Source organism: Capronia coronata (assembly GCF_000585585.1).
Source record: "Capronia coronata CBS 617.96 chromosome Unknown acBCG-supercont1.2, whole genome shotgun sequence".
NCBI lineage: Eukaryota > Fungi > Ascomycota > Eurotiomycetes > Chaetothyriales > Herpotrichiellaceae > Capronia > Capronia coronata.
The window spans coordinates 1-11,820 of NW_006912894.1; the positions used below are offsets into that span (position 1 = coordinate 1).

Consider the following 11,820-nt stretch of genomic DNA (forward strand, 5'->3'; position numbering starts at 1 on the left):
AGATAGGGTGACACGGTCGAATATAGATAGGGTGACACGGTCGAATACAGATAGGGTTTCAAACACCTGGATTTGCAAGCTCTTGACCAGTCTATCAAGCTGCCTCAATTGCAAAATACATGTCGGCGTCCTCGAATTATTAGTCTACGTCCAAGTCTATTGTCAGTCTATTGTATCTGCTTATCGCGCTAACCCTAATCTCCCATACATTTTGTATGTGGCCTAATTGTCAGTCTACGTAGCCTAACAATACACATTTTGGATAGGATCGATCATAATCCTATATTGAATTATGAACCACATTTTGGATAGGTCCCCAATATCCCGTATAGAGATATAACGAAACGAACCTATGGCATTAGGAGAACATCGCTCACTCCTTCTCCTTCTCCGCAAACGAACTTTCACCGCTCTTGTTTCTCGCATCGTGCACCGGCACCGCGGCTTGTTGGTCGTCGATTGCCAGACCGTCGACGCGTTTCATGTACATCGGTCTTGATGCGCGCAGTTGAGCGCCGAATTTCTGCAGGAAGATATAGCATGGGATCAGACCGAAGGAGCAGATGATGCATTGGGCGGCGAAGGTCCAGATGTAGCCTGCGGGGGCATGGAGGTTAATATAAGGCTCTCTTAAGTTTGGTTTCTGGTAAGAATGGGATTCATACCTGATGCTTCGACCCAGTCGTAGATGAACCATGGGTTGATGAATGCTGAGAGCTGTAGGGGATACTGTTACTTCTTTGCGAAATTCTCGGATGAAATTGAGAGGGACTTGGCTTACATTGATTATGACAGAATAGAATGTGATGACCTCGTTCGCATAGTCAGGGTAGTTGTCGACGATGTACGCGGAGAGGACCGTGTTTCCCGATTGCAGTCCCAAGGCATCTGTTCCCGTGAGATCAGCCAGTGTACACAAGTGGAGAGATCGAAGGAATGCGAGAGGACTTACACAAAAAGAACGCAACCTGTCCGGTCATCCAATGCCAGGACCTTTCGACCGAGAGACCCCAGATAACCAGGCCGACAGATGAGATCGCCGCTGCAGGCATACCGAGCCACAATCGCATTTCAGGAACTCTCACGCCACCATTCCTGCGAGTAAGCTTCACGACAATGCTATCGCTCAAACGACCCGAGCAAACAACCTCGGCCGCAAGCAGACCGACAAGCAACCCAATAAGAAGAGCACCTTGAATCGCCGGTGAGTCGTAAACGTACGCAGCTGGAACCAGAGTAGTGATGCTGGTAATCCACCAGTACTGCAGGAAGCAGTAACCCATGACACTGATCACTATGGTGGGATACTTGAATAGGACGAAGAATTGGATGATCGTCAACCATGGTTTTGGATGCGGGACGCCAGGAACTTTCCTGAGATGCTGTTCACGTAGTCAGCAAGCGGCCTCTACGCCGAGACACAGATGGACCCGGACTACTCACCAGATAACCCAATTGCGTGGTTCGAGGAATGTTCAATTCGGAGCCATTGACGATGGTGCTGCTTGAAGCCAACATTTGGCGCTCTGAGAGCACCACAGCAGTGCGTGGGTATAGTGTCTCTGGCAGTAGGAAGCACTGGCAGAGTAAAAGCGCGCAAAAGAGTATCGTAACATGATATGCGACCCACTCTCCCGAGGTTGCAAGAAGGCCACCGACTATTTTATCGGTTAGTATCTCACCCAGATTGAAGTCGGTTCCAAATCACTCACAGACACCACCCAAGCATGTACCCAAATTCGCCGCTACCGTCCACAGGCCGACTCGGAATCCCCTTTGATGTTCCCACGAGACGTCATTGATGATGACGAGACCAATGTTTGCAGCAGGGCCAGCACCAAGGCCTTGAAAGAACCTAGCCGCCATATAGCCCCCATAGTTGATTGATTTGATAGCAGTGCAACCACTTGCGACAACTGCAAGCGCCGTACTCGCAATCAATATGGGACGTCTTCCATAGGTATCAGCCAGAGCACCGACGATCAATGGACCAGTAGCAAGACCAAGACACGGAATTGAAAAAGTCCAGTTGACCTGTGAATAGTCGATGTTCAACTGCGTCTCCAGAAACCCAAAGGATGGGATGGGAGCAGTGGTAAAGTAGGTGAGCATAAAATAGCTGAAAACCACCACGAAGATGCATTTGTACTTCTGGAACGTCGTCCAATTGAGTGGATCGTATTTGTCGTTTGTCGGAGTCGGGCTCAGTGGTCGTCCCGAAGGATCGTGGCGAACATTCGACGCATCACTTTCTTCGATGACAGCTGCAGCTGTCGCATCTGCAGGGAAACCACTTTCACTCTTCATGGTTGATCTCAGAACTGTATGTTAAGAGATGATGAGACGAGAGAACAAACCAAGGGGAAGAGAAGAGATAGCATATTATACCACTTCCGATGAGCGTCCAACCCTTTCTATATCACTGCACAGCATGTCGTCTGTCATAATCTTTGATATCGAAAACTGGAAGCACTAGAGATCGAGCCTGATAAGATGCCGACCCATCTACAGGCGTGAAGCTCCATCGTTGAGGTTGAAGAACCAATTGTGGCGATCTGCAATTCCGAGGCGCACATTTCCATTTCCATCATCTCCTCGACTTGACATATTGGGACTAGCGCCATATGCCCCGTATCAGTGATCTGGGTCGCTTTGGAACATGGACCACATCCTCAGATATCGACCTCAACGACGATGAAGAATTGAGATGTTGTAAGTGTTGTCTCCTCCAATTGCCTGATTGAGATCCAGGCAGTCATGTGAGAAATGTGCATAAAGCTGTTCCAAGAATTCATACCCTCAAATCCTCATGTTCCCTTCCACCTGACTGGTCATATCATTACTCTCTTGTAGTCAAGATAGTACGCGTCTTCACGTCCTTCGAGATGCTCGCTCTTTACCTTCTACCGGCTGCGTATCTCATCTACATTTCCATCTCGGCGATCATTATCCAGAGAACCACAAGGGTACCTGGGCCGTGGTACACCCACTTCACTTCCCTGGTTCTCAAGTACCATGAGTTTTCGAAGAACCGCCGGCTTTGGATTCATTCGCTACACGAGCGATATGGCCCGGTAGTGAGACTAGCACCAAATGAGGTGTCTTTTGCGAATCTCGAGGGGATGAAAGAGATCTATCAGAGTGGCGGGAGTGGCTATGACAAGACCGAGTTCTACGATCTTTTCAAGCAGTATGGGGAACGCACAATGTTCTCGACGTTGAATAAGCAAGACCACGCTCAACGGAAGAAGCTGTTCGCAGATCGATATGCAATGACGAATATAATGCGTTCTGAGATCCTGAAGGGTATCGAACAGCGGGCTGCGAGCGTGATGGAGAAAGTCAAAGCATCAGTCGGCCGCCACCTCGATGTCTACGTGATCCTGCACTGTTATGCATTGGACTGTGCCTCACACTTCCTATTCAATCCTGGCGGCACCGACACTCTCAACAACCCGTCCGAACTGCCCCTGATGAAAGAGCTCTCTTATCACGACAGCATCAAACAGCGTCTCGTCCAACACTACTGGCCTCGCTTGAACAACGTCCTCAAGAAGATCTTCTCGCCAAAGTCAGTGCCTCGATCCAAAGACTACGTCCTCAGCCGCGCCAGTACCACCAACGAATCCGAAACATCCCTGATCCACAAGCTCCAATCCAAATCTTCGTCCCTCAGCACCATCCAAATGGCCGCCGAATGCATGGACCACATGGCCGCCGGCATCGACACCACCGGCGACAGCCTCTGTTTCATCATGTACGAAATCTCCTTACCCCGCTCCCAACACATCCAGACCAAACTCCGCGCCGAGCTCCTCTCCAACCCGACCGCCCGTTTCGACGATTTCCCCTACCTTGACGCCGTGATCAAAGAAGGCCTACGCCTCTTCCCTCCCATCCCCATGAGCCACCCTCGCTACGTGCCCGGGCCCTCAGGCCGCCACATCTCGGGCCACTACCTTCCCTCGGGCTCGATCGTCAGCTGCCAACCGTACTCACTCCATCTCCTCAACGCTTCGATCTGGGGCCCGTCCGATCCCACACACTTCGTGCCCGAGCGCTGGCTCGACGACGAGAAACGGCTTGTCGAAATGAACCGCCTGTTCTTCTCGTTCGGTGCTGGCGGCAGGGGCTGCATCGGTAGGAGCCTCGCCATCACCGAGATGAAAACGTTGCTGCGCGAGCTGTATTTGCGGTATACGACCGTGGTTTCGCCTGACATGAAGGGCGATATGAGTATCGATGATCAGATTATTGCGAGCAGGCCGAAGGATCAGACTTGTTTGTTGGAGTTTGTGCCGGTGGATTCATGATCGTGGGTTTAATGGGGTTGGGTGGATGAGCGAGTGAGTGAGGAATGGATGGAAATGGTTGGACTCCCTGAACGGGTTTGGGGTGGAGTTTGGCTAGCTGGCTGGTTGCGTAGAGGGCGCTCCGACTACGTGCATGCATACTAGATAGGGAGATTATGTGCATATGAAAACGATCACAGCAGCATAGATATCATAGCGGAGTCATGAGATGATCAGTTTTATAATACATACAATGAAATACTCCACATCAGCTACTTGCTTTCCACGTGATATTCAAAATAGGAATTTTACTCTGAAGCTCTCACGATATAACTTTCGTTTCCAACAACCACCTTCTCGCCCACCCTCCAGCCCGTCGCCTCTGTCCCCAGCCTCTCGTCGATCCCCGTGAGACGATCGAGCTGAAGCTGCTGCTGTTGCTTCCCAATCTCATAAATCGTTTTCCATCCCTTTCCCTCCTCGTCGTCGATATGATAATCTTGACGTAGAGCGACAAACGTCACGTCCTCGCCGTTGATCACTTGCCGTAATGCGAGATAGTAGTTTCCTACCTTTGCGTGGAAGGTCTTGGTCCTCCTTGTGGTGGTAGCGGTGCCTTTCTCGGCATCATGGGAGTCGACGCTTTCTAGAAACCAGCAGGAGTTGCCGGTGGGCCATTTGAGTTCCCGCCATATCTCCTCGTAGGGCATGACTTGACCACCGGCATCGGGATTTGGCATCTCGCCTGTCTCGAGGTCATCGCCGTTGGGGAGTTTGATGAAATCGCCAACGTCTGGGGCGGGCTCCGGCTCGGATGAGCTGGGGTTGTGGTGGGAGTCTATGATGTGCGTGAATTTGACTTTGGCTGTGGGGGATAGAGTTAGTGGATGCAAGTTGCAATGGAGAGCTCATCAGAGTAGGCTAGACTGCATATGCAGAAGCAGACGGAGGTGTTATCAGCAAGGCTGGGTCTTTTCGAAGTCGGGTGAGACGCTCGCCCGAGTGTGGTCTCTTGCCAATCTCGAAGAAATTTTGTACGAGAAGGGATGATAGATCGTACCATCAAGTACCCCGACAAAAGAAAGAGGAAGACCAGTAACCTAGATAGTTCAGACATACCAGAATGTTGAGGGTCTACAATCCTCTCCCCTGCTAACGCCCAATCGATCTCTCCATCACTCTTCCTGACTCTCAGATCAACGTAGTAACCGCCCACACTCAAGACCAGGGTGTCCGTTGGCTCCGAAGCAGGAGCAGGTGGCCATCGGATGCTCACACGAGTTGAAGCTCGCGGCGCCATCGGTTCAGAGGAGGGAGTCTATCGAATGCAGACAGGAGCGTGGTGCCCCTATGACATCCGAACTCTTCGAATAATGTAGTCGCTACTAACCCGGAGTTCTGCGTTAGCCTTTGGGAAGATGAAAATTCGGATGAAGATCCACCAACCAGCCATCTCCTCGAGTTTCCTTTCCGGGACTAGCGTGGTATCAGTATGGGATGAAGTCGAGCACATTGATATCTCCTGTTCAAGGTTAACCACGCGACTGGATCCGATTATGCTGGCTGTTGCTCACCATTTGGCATAGTGCGGTTATCGTGTGAGACAGAGGCGTCATCAGCGCGTTTCCAACCGTCTTCGAGGATGCTAATCGCTCGTAGAATGTTACGTATGCGCAAAGTTTCAAAGAGTTGCTGAAGTAGACCTTTTATCACCATCCTATTGGGGCCGATAGCCTCACATCTGTGTAGCCACGGTCAGCCTCGGGGGTTGGAATCCAAAACGTAGTTCCAATAGGTTGTAAGACTCACCCTGCAGTAAATAGTGGTGTCGTCAACAATGCCCACGGGCTCAACTCGACAACTGGCAATATACCGATCACGGCGCTGATGATTTTCCGAACACATTCTTGGACTTCAATTGAGTCTTGTCTCAATCGTCTTACCCTCCGATAAATATGGATCAGTGCCGAATACTGATATGCTTGGTTGCAAGCGCTGAACTGTCGAATCTCGGCTTCGCTCAAGGTGACATCAGTGGGAATCTTGAGACCTTCACGATCCCGGCTAATCATTGATCGAATCGATTGCTCGAGCCAGAATGCTTCCCGCTCGATGTCTATTTCGGACAGAATCGTAGTATGTTGGCTCATGGATTCTGCCGTCATAGGTAATGTTTGTGCGATGACATCTGGTGCGACAGCTGTTGTCTCATCTGAGCTAGCCGTGTCAGTGTCCTCCCATTGGTGTGTCCTTGCTGCCTTACAGTCCTCCAGCCGCTCGCGCTCCCATGCAATGGCGCCAATTTCCTTGAAAGCAGTATTGAGATCGGAAGAATACCCCGCATAGAGATCTAGACAGCAGTGTTCCTGAATCCGAGTATTGTGGCATATCAGGGCCCTTGGACCTTGCATATGGTCTGATTTTATATCAACTTGACCGCGGGACAGACCACGCCGCGTCAATGCAGCCAGAGCTTCGACAGAGAAATACCACCTAGAAGTAAGCCAGTCCTGTTGCCGTTGTAGCTTGTTCCCGGCGGCGTCTGTTGTGGCGAATTCTTTGGCGAAATGCTTCGCAGTTGACTCAATGAGAGCTTTTGCGCCCTCCACATGAATGCGCCAAGCAGTATCAGCTTTGCCAGAATAGATCTCACATGTACACAATGTCTTGATTGTGTGTAGCAGGGCAAGTCTAGCCTCGAGGTTCCTGGTTTCTTGCAGCTCCTGCCGTAGCCTTTGGAGACTGAGAGACATGAGGTTTGCAACCATAGTCTCAGGGATGAATTGAGTCGACGCTCCATTGATAATCGTCATGCGATGTAGCGACGACAGGGCCATCATTGCATACATAAGAGATGGTGTATTGTAAGCCATCGGCAGGATCTGATGGCATAATTGATCCCGCAAGTGTGGATGAGACGCAATTAGTGAAGCCTTGGTAACGTAATAGTGAAGCAGAAAATTGTCCGCCTGAGATTGCGATGGCATACGGGCCAGGTGAGCTTGCTGTACCGCCCCGATCAACCCAGGGCTGTTTCTTGACCCTCGTGAGTCTGAGTGAAGTGACAGTCTGGTTTCCGGCGACTGGTTTCCTCGTCCTACCACCTTCGCCTTTTTGCGTCGTGATGCAGCGGGATCTCGGGGCACACGTCCGTTCCATTTCAGGGTGACACTATACTCGCACGTTACCCCCGCCTTTGAGCATCGATTGCAGCCTGGCTTTGTCTCATCGCATTTCTGACGACGTTTCTTACATCGTGTGCAGCCATGATGCGAGCGAGAGAACATGGGCAGTCCAGCTTTGATCAATGAAGGTCAAATATGAGACAGCAATTGAGAAAGCAGAAAGCAATTCTCGTATAGCAGGGTTCTGATCCAGCCCAACCAAGTAGTATAACTGAGATATTGTCGCATCAAAATCCATACGAACTTGAGATTAGGGTCTGGGGTCAGGCTGGAGATGCCAAGCTTGATTAGTAAGAAAAGACTTTGCAGGTCATATATTAATTCTTGCAATTTTGACAGTAAATTATTGCTTCATAAATGCTGAAGTTGACATGGGAGGATGGCCGAGCGGTTATGGCGTGTGACTCAAGTTTCCTACTTGGACTGAAAATCAGCCCTTCTCATGGGATTTTCCCGCGTGGGTTCGAATCCCACTCCTCTCAAAATTTTCCTTTTTGCTCGTTGAAGTATGGCCGCACGTACTCCTTTCTTTCATTTCCCCCTTTTTTGGCAACGCGGTGTTGGCGGGTCAAGAACCGTACATATAATGGCTTGTATTCGTATCGAGATTTGTGTGAAAGCCAAGAGGAGAGAGTCTAATAAGAGAGAGAGAGCTAAGGAGAGCACCGGGCCATCAGCCAATCACAGAGTTAGGCGCGGTCAAGGCCCGGCCGGGTTTTAGCACCCAGGAAGCTAACCCTAGTGCCGAATAAAGTACCCTGTATGGTAATACCTCTCAGTTGTTTGAAACCACTTTCCCTATAATATGGAGCAAGTAACAAGAAACTCTTATAAACACTCTCTCGTACTTCTTCTGGTCTGGGAACATACTGTAGAAGGATGATCTCAAGAGATATCATGCCACTGTGTTCCTCGGCAACAAAGACTCTATTATCATCGCTCCACGCGTGCAGAACGAAATGATAGCAAGTCTATCAACAGTCACAGCGGAGCCATCCAAGCAAGCTACACCTCCGAAAAGATAGTACCATAGCCGTGCTAAGATGGCCGGTTGAACGTGGTGTGATGTGAGAACCTTGCCCATGGGTACTAGGTAGGTAACTGATCTGCCGGTCTGGAGGCGGATGAGGTTCTTGCACGGGCGGAGTAGGGGCAGAGTCTGGCGTGGGCTTGTGTGAAAACTTAGGGATTGCTATATAAATCACCCAAAGCTTCTTAACTTTTGTTTCCGTAGACTCCTCTACTTATCGTCCTGCATTGGACATTCAAGAGAAGCGTGAAGTACTTAGAGCAATATGTACCTCAGAACGATAGATTCGGATAGACTGTAATTCAAATGCTATCAGATTGGAACCGAACCGGGTGCAAGCAACCATTGGCCTAGGTAATATCATATGTGCACATTGGACGGAATGGCAATCTCACTTTTGCAGAATCTCCGGAACACTCGTTGTCTCAGCGATTCCCGTATCTAGAGCCAAATGATGGCATGTCTGCTGCAGGTGCCAAGGTCGGCACCGTTGCTTGAAGGAACTCAAACGACGACAGTCCATCAGGGTCTCGATGCTCAAGTCGGTTTACTCGGATGCTCTGGTACTATTCGGACCCTGATCAGTACGGTTATGGGCGCTATAGTGGTTGACCTGATGCTTGAAATAACCCTAATCCTGTCCTCTTGTCTTGTTCATTTCTACTGTAGATACTTTTCAAACAATACTGCCTGTCCATCACTTGGGCATTCAATTTCAGAATTTCGATACTGCAGCGTCTATATGTACATCTTTGCATGTCGCCATGTCCCTCTTCAAAGATTGGATGAACGGGATAACGCCGTTGTAAAGCGACTATAGGTCGGAAGTCCTACATCTTGGCGGATAGTGGCTCGGAATAGCATCCAGCAATGTCACGAGAACCTTCAGGTGAGGATAACTCAGCGTAGACCTTGACTTGAATCTCAAAATTCTCCTACCTATCAAGCACTTCTGTTTTGATATACTCGGCCAATGTTAGCATTTTCTCCTCCTCAAGGCAGCGACCAAGAAGCTGTATTCCAACGGGCCCATTAAAGTGTACTTTAGGGTCATCTGGTAGCCCCGTTAATTTTGACTCAACTGAAAGATAACACTTCCAAGGTACTCACATTCGGTTTGGGCGAGCTTATCCCACTCACTCAGGTATTCCATTGACGTGTGGGGAAGATCGACCTCCTTTTTGACATGAGTGACTGGAATGACAACAGCAGTGTAGTCCAGTAAGCTAGAAACGAGCGTATATTCCATACTACGGCTCTTGTTGGGGGTGATGGGCGAATGGGCCGTGACTGGACACAAGACGGCATCCACGGGACGACCAGTGTCTGTCAGGTCTTTAGTACTATTCCAGTACTCCAGATATGCCTTTTTGTACTCCCGTTTGGCGATATTGATTGCTGCAACCTCGAGGACATTCTTTTGCTCTTCTTGCTGTCGGTTGACTCCAATCTGCTCTGGTTGTGGCTCGCCTGAGAGACCAAGATGGTAGCGTACGTCTGCACCTCCATCGGCTGTCAGGGCATCCATCTGGGCATAACATCAACATTTCGGTCATCTCACAGGGTGATCTGTAATTGACTCACCAAGATTTTTGCTCCCAGCTTGTGCGATGGAGGGTCCCATTCGATGATCTTGGATGCATGGTCAGAGAAATTAGGTCTTGGACACAGCCTGTGAACTTACTTTGTGTCCCGCTTGTCTCAACGCTGAAACGACAGACCCCAGTGCCCGAGCTACTGGCGGAGTTGGGTGCACAATCCCGTCATGCCTCAAAAGACCAAACGCAAGAACGCCAGGCGTGGACTTAGCTTTGGTAATGAGTCTCTGAGTCTCCTCCACGATCGGCTCACGCCATGGTATTTCGATGACCATCGGATCGTGAAGCCAGGGCTGCTGCTGGAGAATAGCTTTGAACAGGAGTTTCAGCCCTCCAAGGGAAGAACTCAGTGGGCCAACCACAGATAACACCGTGTTTTGCCCATCGATCGAGGTTGCAGCTCCTTCATAAGGCAGCCTTCCACAGGGACGTAATCCCCAGAGACCGTTATAACTGGCTGGTATCCGAACACTGCCGCCAATGTCGGTTCCAAACCCTCCAGGAGATCCCTTTAAGGCGATAAGAGCAGCTTCTCCTCCAGAACTTCCGCCCGACGAAAGGTGCCGATTTCTCGGATTCCAGGTATACCCTAGAATATTATTTACCGTTTCGGTGGTCATCAAGGTCGTGGGAACACTAGTCTTGCAGTAGAGGACAGCACCAAGATTTCGGAGTTCTTTAACAAGTTCGCTTTCGAAGGTGAACCTTCGGGGATCGTCCTTGTTGCCCTGAAAGGTGCCAATCCAGCCCACATACCCCATTGTTGTTTCGATGCCTTTGATATGGAATTGATCCTTTAAGCTCACAGGTAGGCCATGAAGTGGTCCGACTGGCTGTTTATATTCCGCAAAATAAGTGTCAAGCTGTTGAGCATTCTCGATAGCAGCATCGAAGCATATCTCGTGGAGGCAATTCACCTATGAGTACCATCAACTACCGTCCGACTTGTAAATAAATAATAAGGCGTACTAATTGATGAGCAAGAGCCGCCCTGTGACAAAATGCTTTGGTGACTTCAACGGCAGTCCATTCACCAGAACTAGTCTTCTCGACAATCCCCACAGCATCGGTCTCCGTGACCATGATTTCGCGAGCATCTAGGAACTGCTGGATGTAGGGACCGGTAACGTCCGGCACTTCGTCTGCGGAGGAAATTGTACCTGGTATCTTCCATGCATCTGGGATTTGCGCCAGGACGGCATCGCGCTTTTCGGATGCCAATGCTTTCCAGTCTGTCCCGACTGAGACCATTTTCGAAGATGTGTTTCGGCCGTGGTGGAGGGAAGATGAGCGGTAGAGTCCTTGTGAAGATGGATCGATGCTTTTCAACAAACCAAACCCCTCAAGAAAACATGGCCCGCTATCGGCTATCGTGGTCTAGGAATGATGCATGTGTCAGAATACGTTGCTATCGATCAATAGACACACGCTGGCCCTTATCACCATAGGCGCAGCAAAACCTAATCTGATCCTCGCTCCTCGTAAGATCATACGACGGATATGGAGCAAGCTAAACATAGTGGTTGCTTACCCACTTCTCTGCATCCTAAGACCACTGCCTATGGTATCAAACCAGGTACCCTATATATGCTAAGCGAAACTTGAAGCTAATCGAGATCTCTGAATGCTTACTAGTTGAAACTGCGGCCGGAATTATCGACTTTTTATGGGACAATTGACACGAGACGAGAGCTATCACAACGCACTCTTCAAAT

General features: G+C 49.8%; 5 protein-coding genes across 5 annotated transcripts; 1 reads left to right on the forward strand and 4 right to left on the reverse strand.

Moving 5' to 3' along the window:
* Nucleotides 1-373: 373 nt before the first annotated feature.
* Nucleotides 374-2,307, reverse strand: A1O1_01650 (uncharacterized protein; the record flags this gene model as incomplete). The annotated part of the gene is made up of 6 exons (XM_007722563.1): nt 374-597; nt 666-717; nt 782-888; nt 953-1,382; nt 1,444-1,658; nt 1,713-2,307. 6 exons carry the CDS (start codon nt 2,305-2,307, stop codon nt 374-376), a joined length of 1,623 nt encoding a protein of 540 aa, XP_007720753.1.
* A 578-nt stretch (nt 2,308-2,885) lies between these two features.
* A1O1_01651 (uncharacterized protein) lies at nt 2,886-4,313 on the forward strand (the record flags this gene model as incomplete). The annotated part of the gene is made up of 1 exon (XM_007722564.1): nt 2,886-4,313. The coding sequence occupies one exon, from the start codon at nt 2,886-2,888 to the stop codon at nt 4,311-4,313; it is 1,428 nt and encodes a 475-aa protein (XP_007720754.1).
* Nucleotides 4,314-4,600: 287 nt separating this feature from the next.
* Nucleotides 4,601-5,592, reverse strand: A1O1_01652 (uncharacterized protein; the record flags this gene model as incomplete). Its single annotated transcript, XM_007722565.1, has 2 exons — nt 4,601-5,157; nt 5,412-5,592. 2 exons carry the CDS (start codon nt 5,590-5,592, stop codon nt 4,601-4,603), a joined length of 738 nt encoding a protein of 245 aa, XP_007720755.1.
* A 505-nt stretch (nt 5,593-6,097) lies between these two features.
* On the reverse strand, nt 6,098-7,129 carry A1O1_01653 (uncharacterized protein; the record flags this gene model as incomplete). Its single annotated transcript, XM_007722566.1, has 1 exon — nt 6,098-7,129. One exon carries the CDS (start codon nt 7,127-7,129, stop codon nt 6,098-6,100), a length of 1,032 nt encoding a protein of 343 aa, XP_007720756.1.
* Nucleotides 7,130-9,442: 2,313 nt separating this feature from the next.
* On the reverse strand, nt 9,443-11,356 carry A1O1_01655 (uncharacterized protein; the record flags this gene model as incomplete). The annotated part of the gene is made up of 5 exons (XM_007722567.1): nt 9,443-9,561; nt 9,618-10,035; nt 10,092-10,139; nt 10,192-11,022; nt 11,075-11,356. The coding sequence occupies 5 exons, from the start codon at nt 11,354-11,356 to the stop codon at nt 9,443-9,445; spliced, it is 1,698 nt and encodes a 565-aa protein (XP_007720757.1).
* Nucleotides 11,357-11,820: the final 464 nt, after the last annotated feature.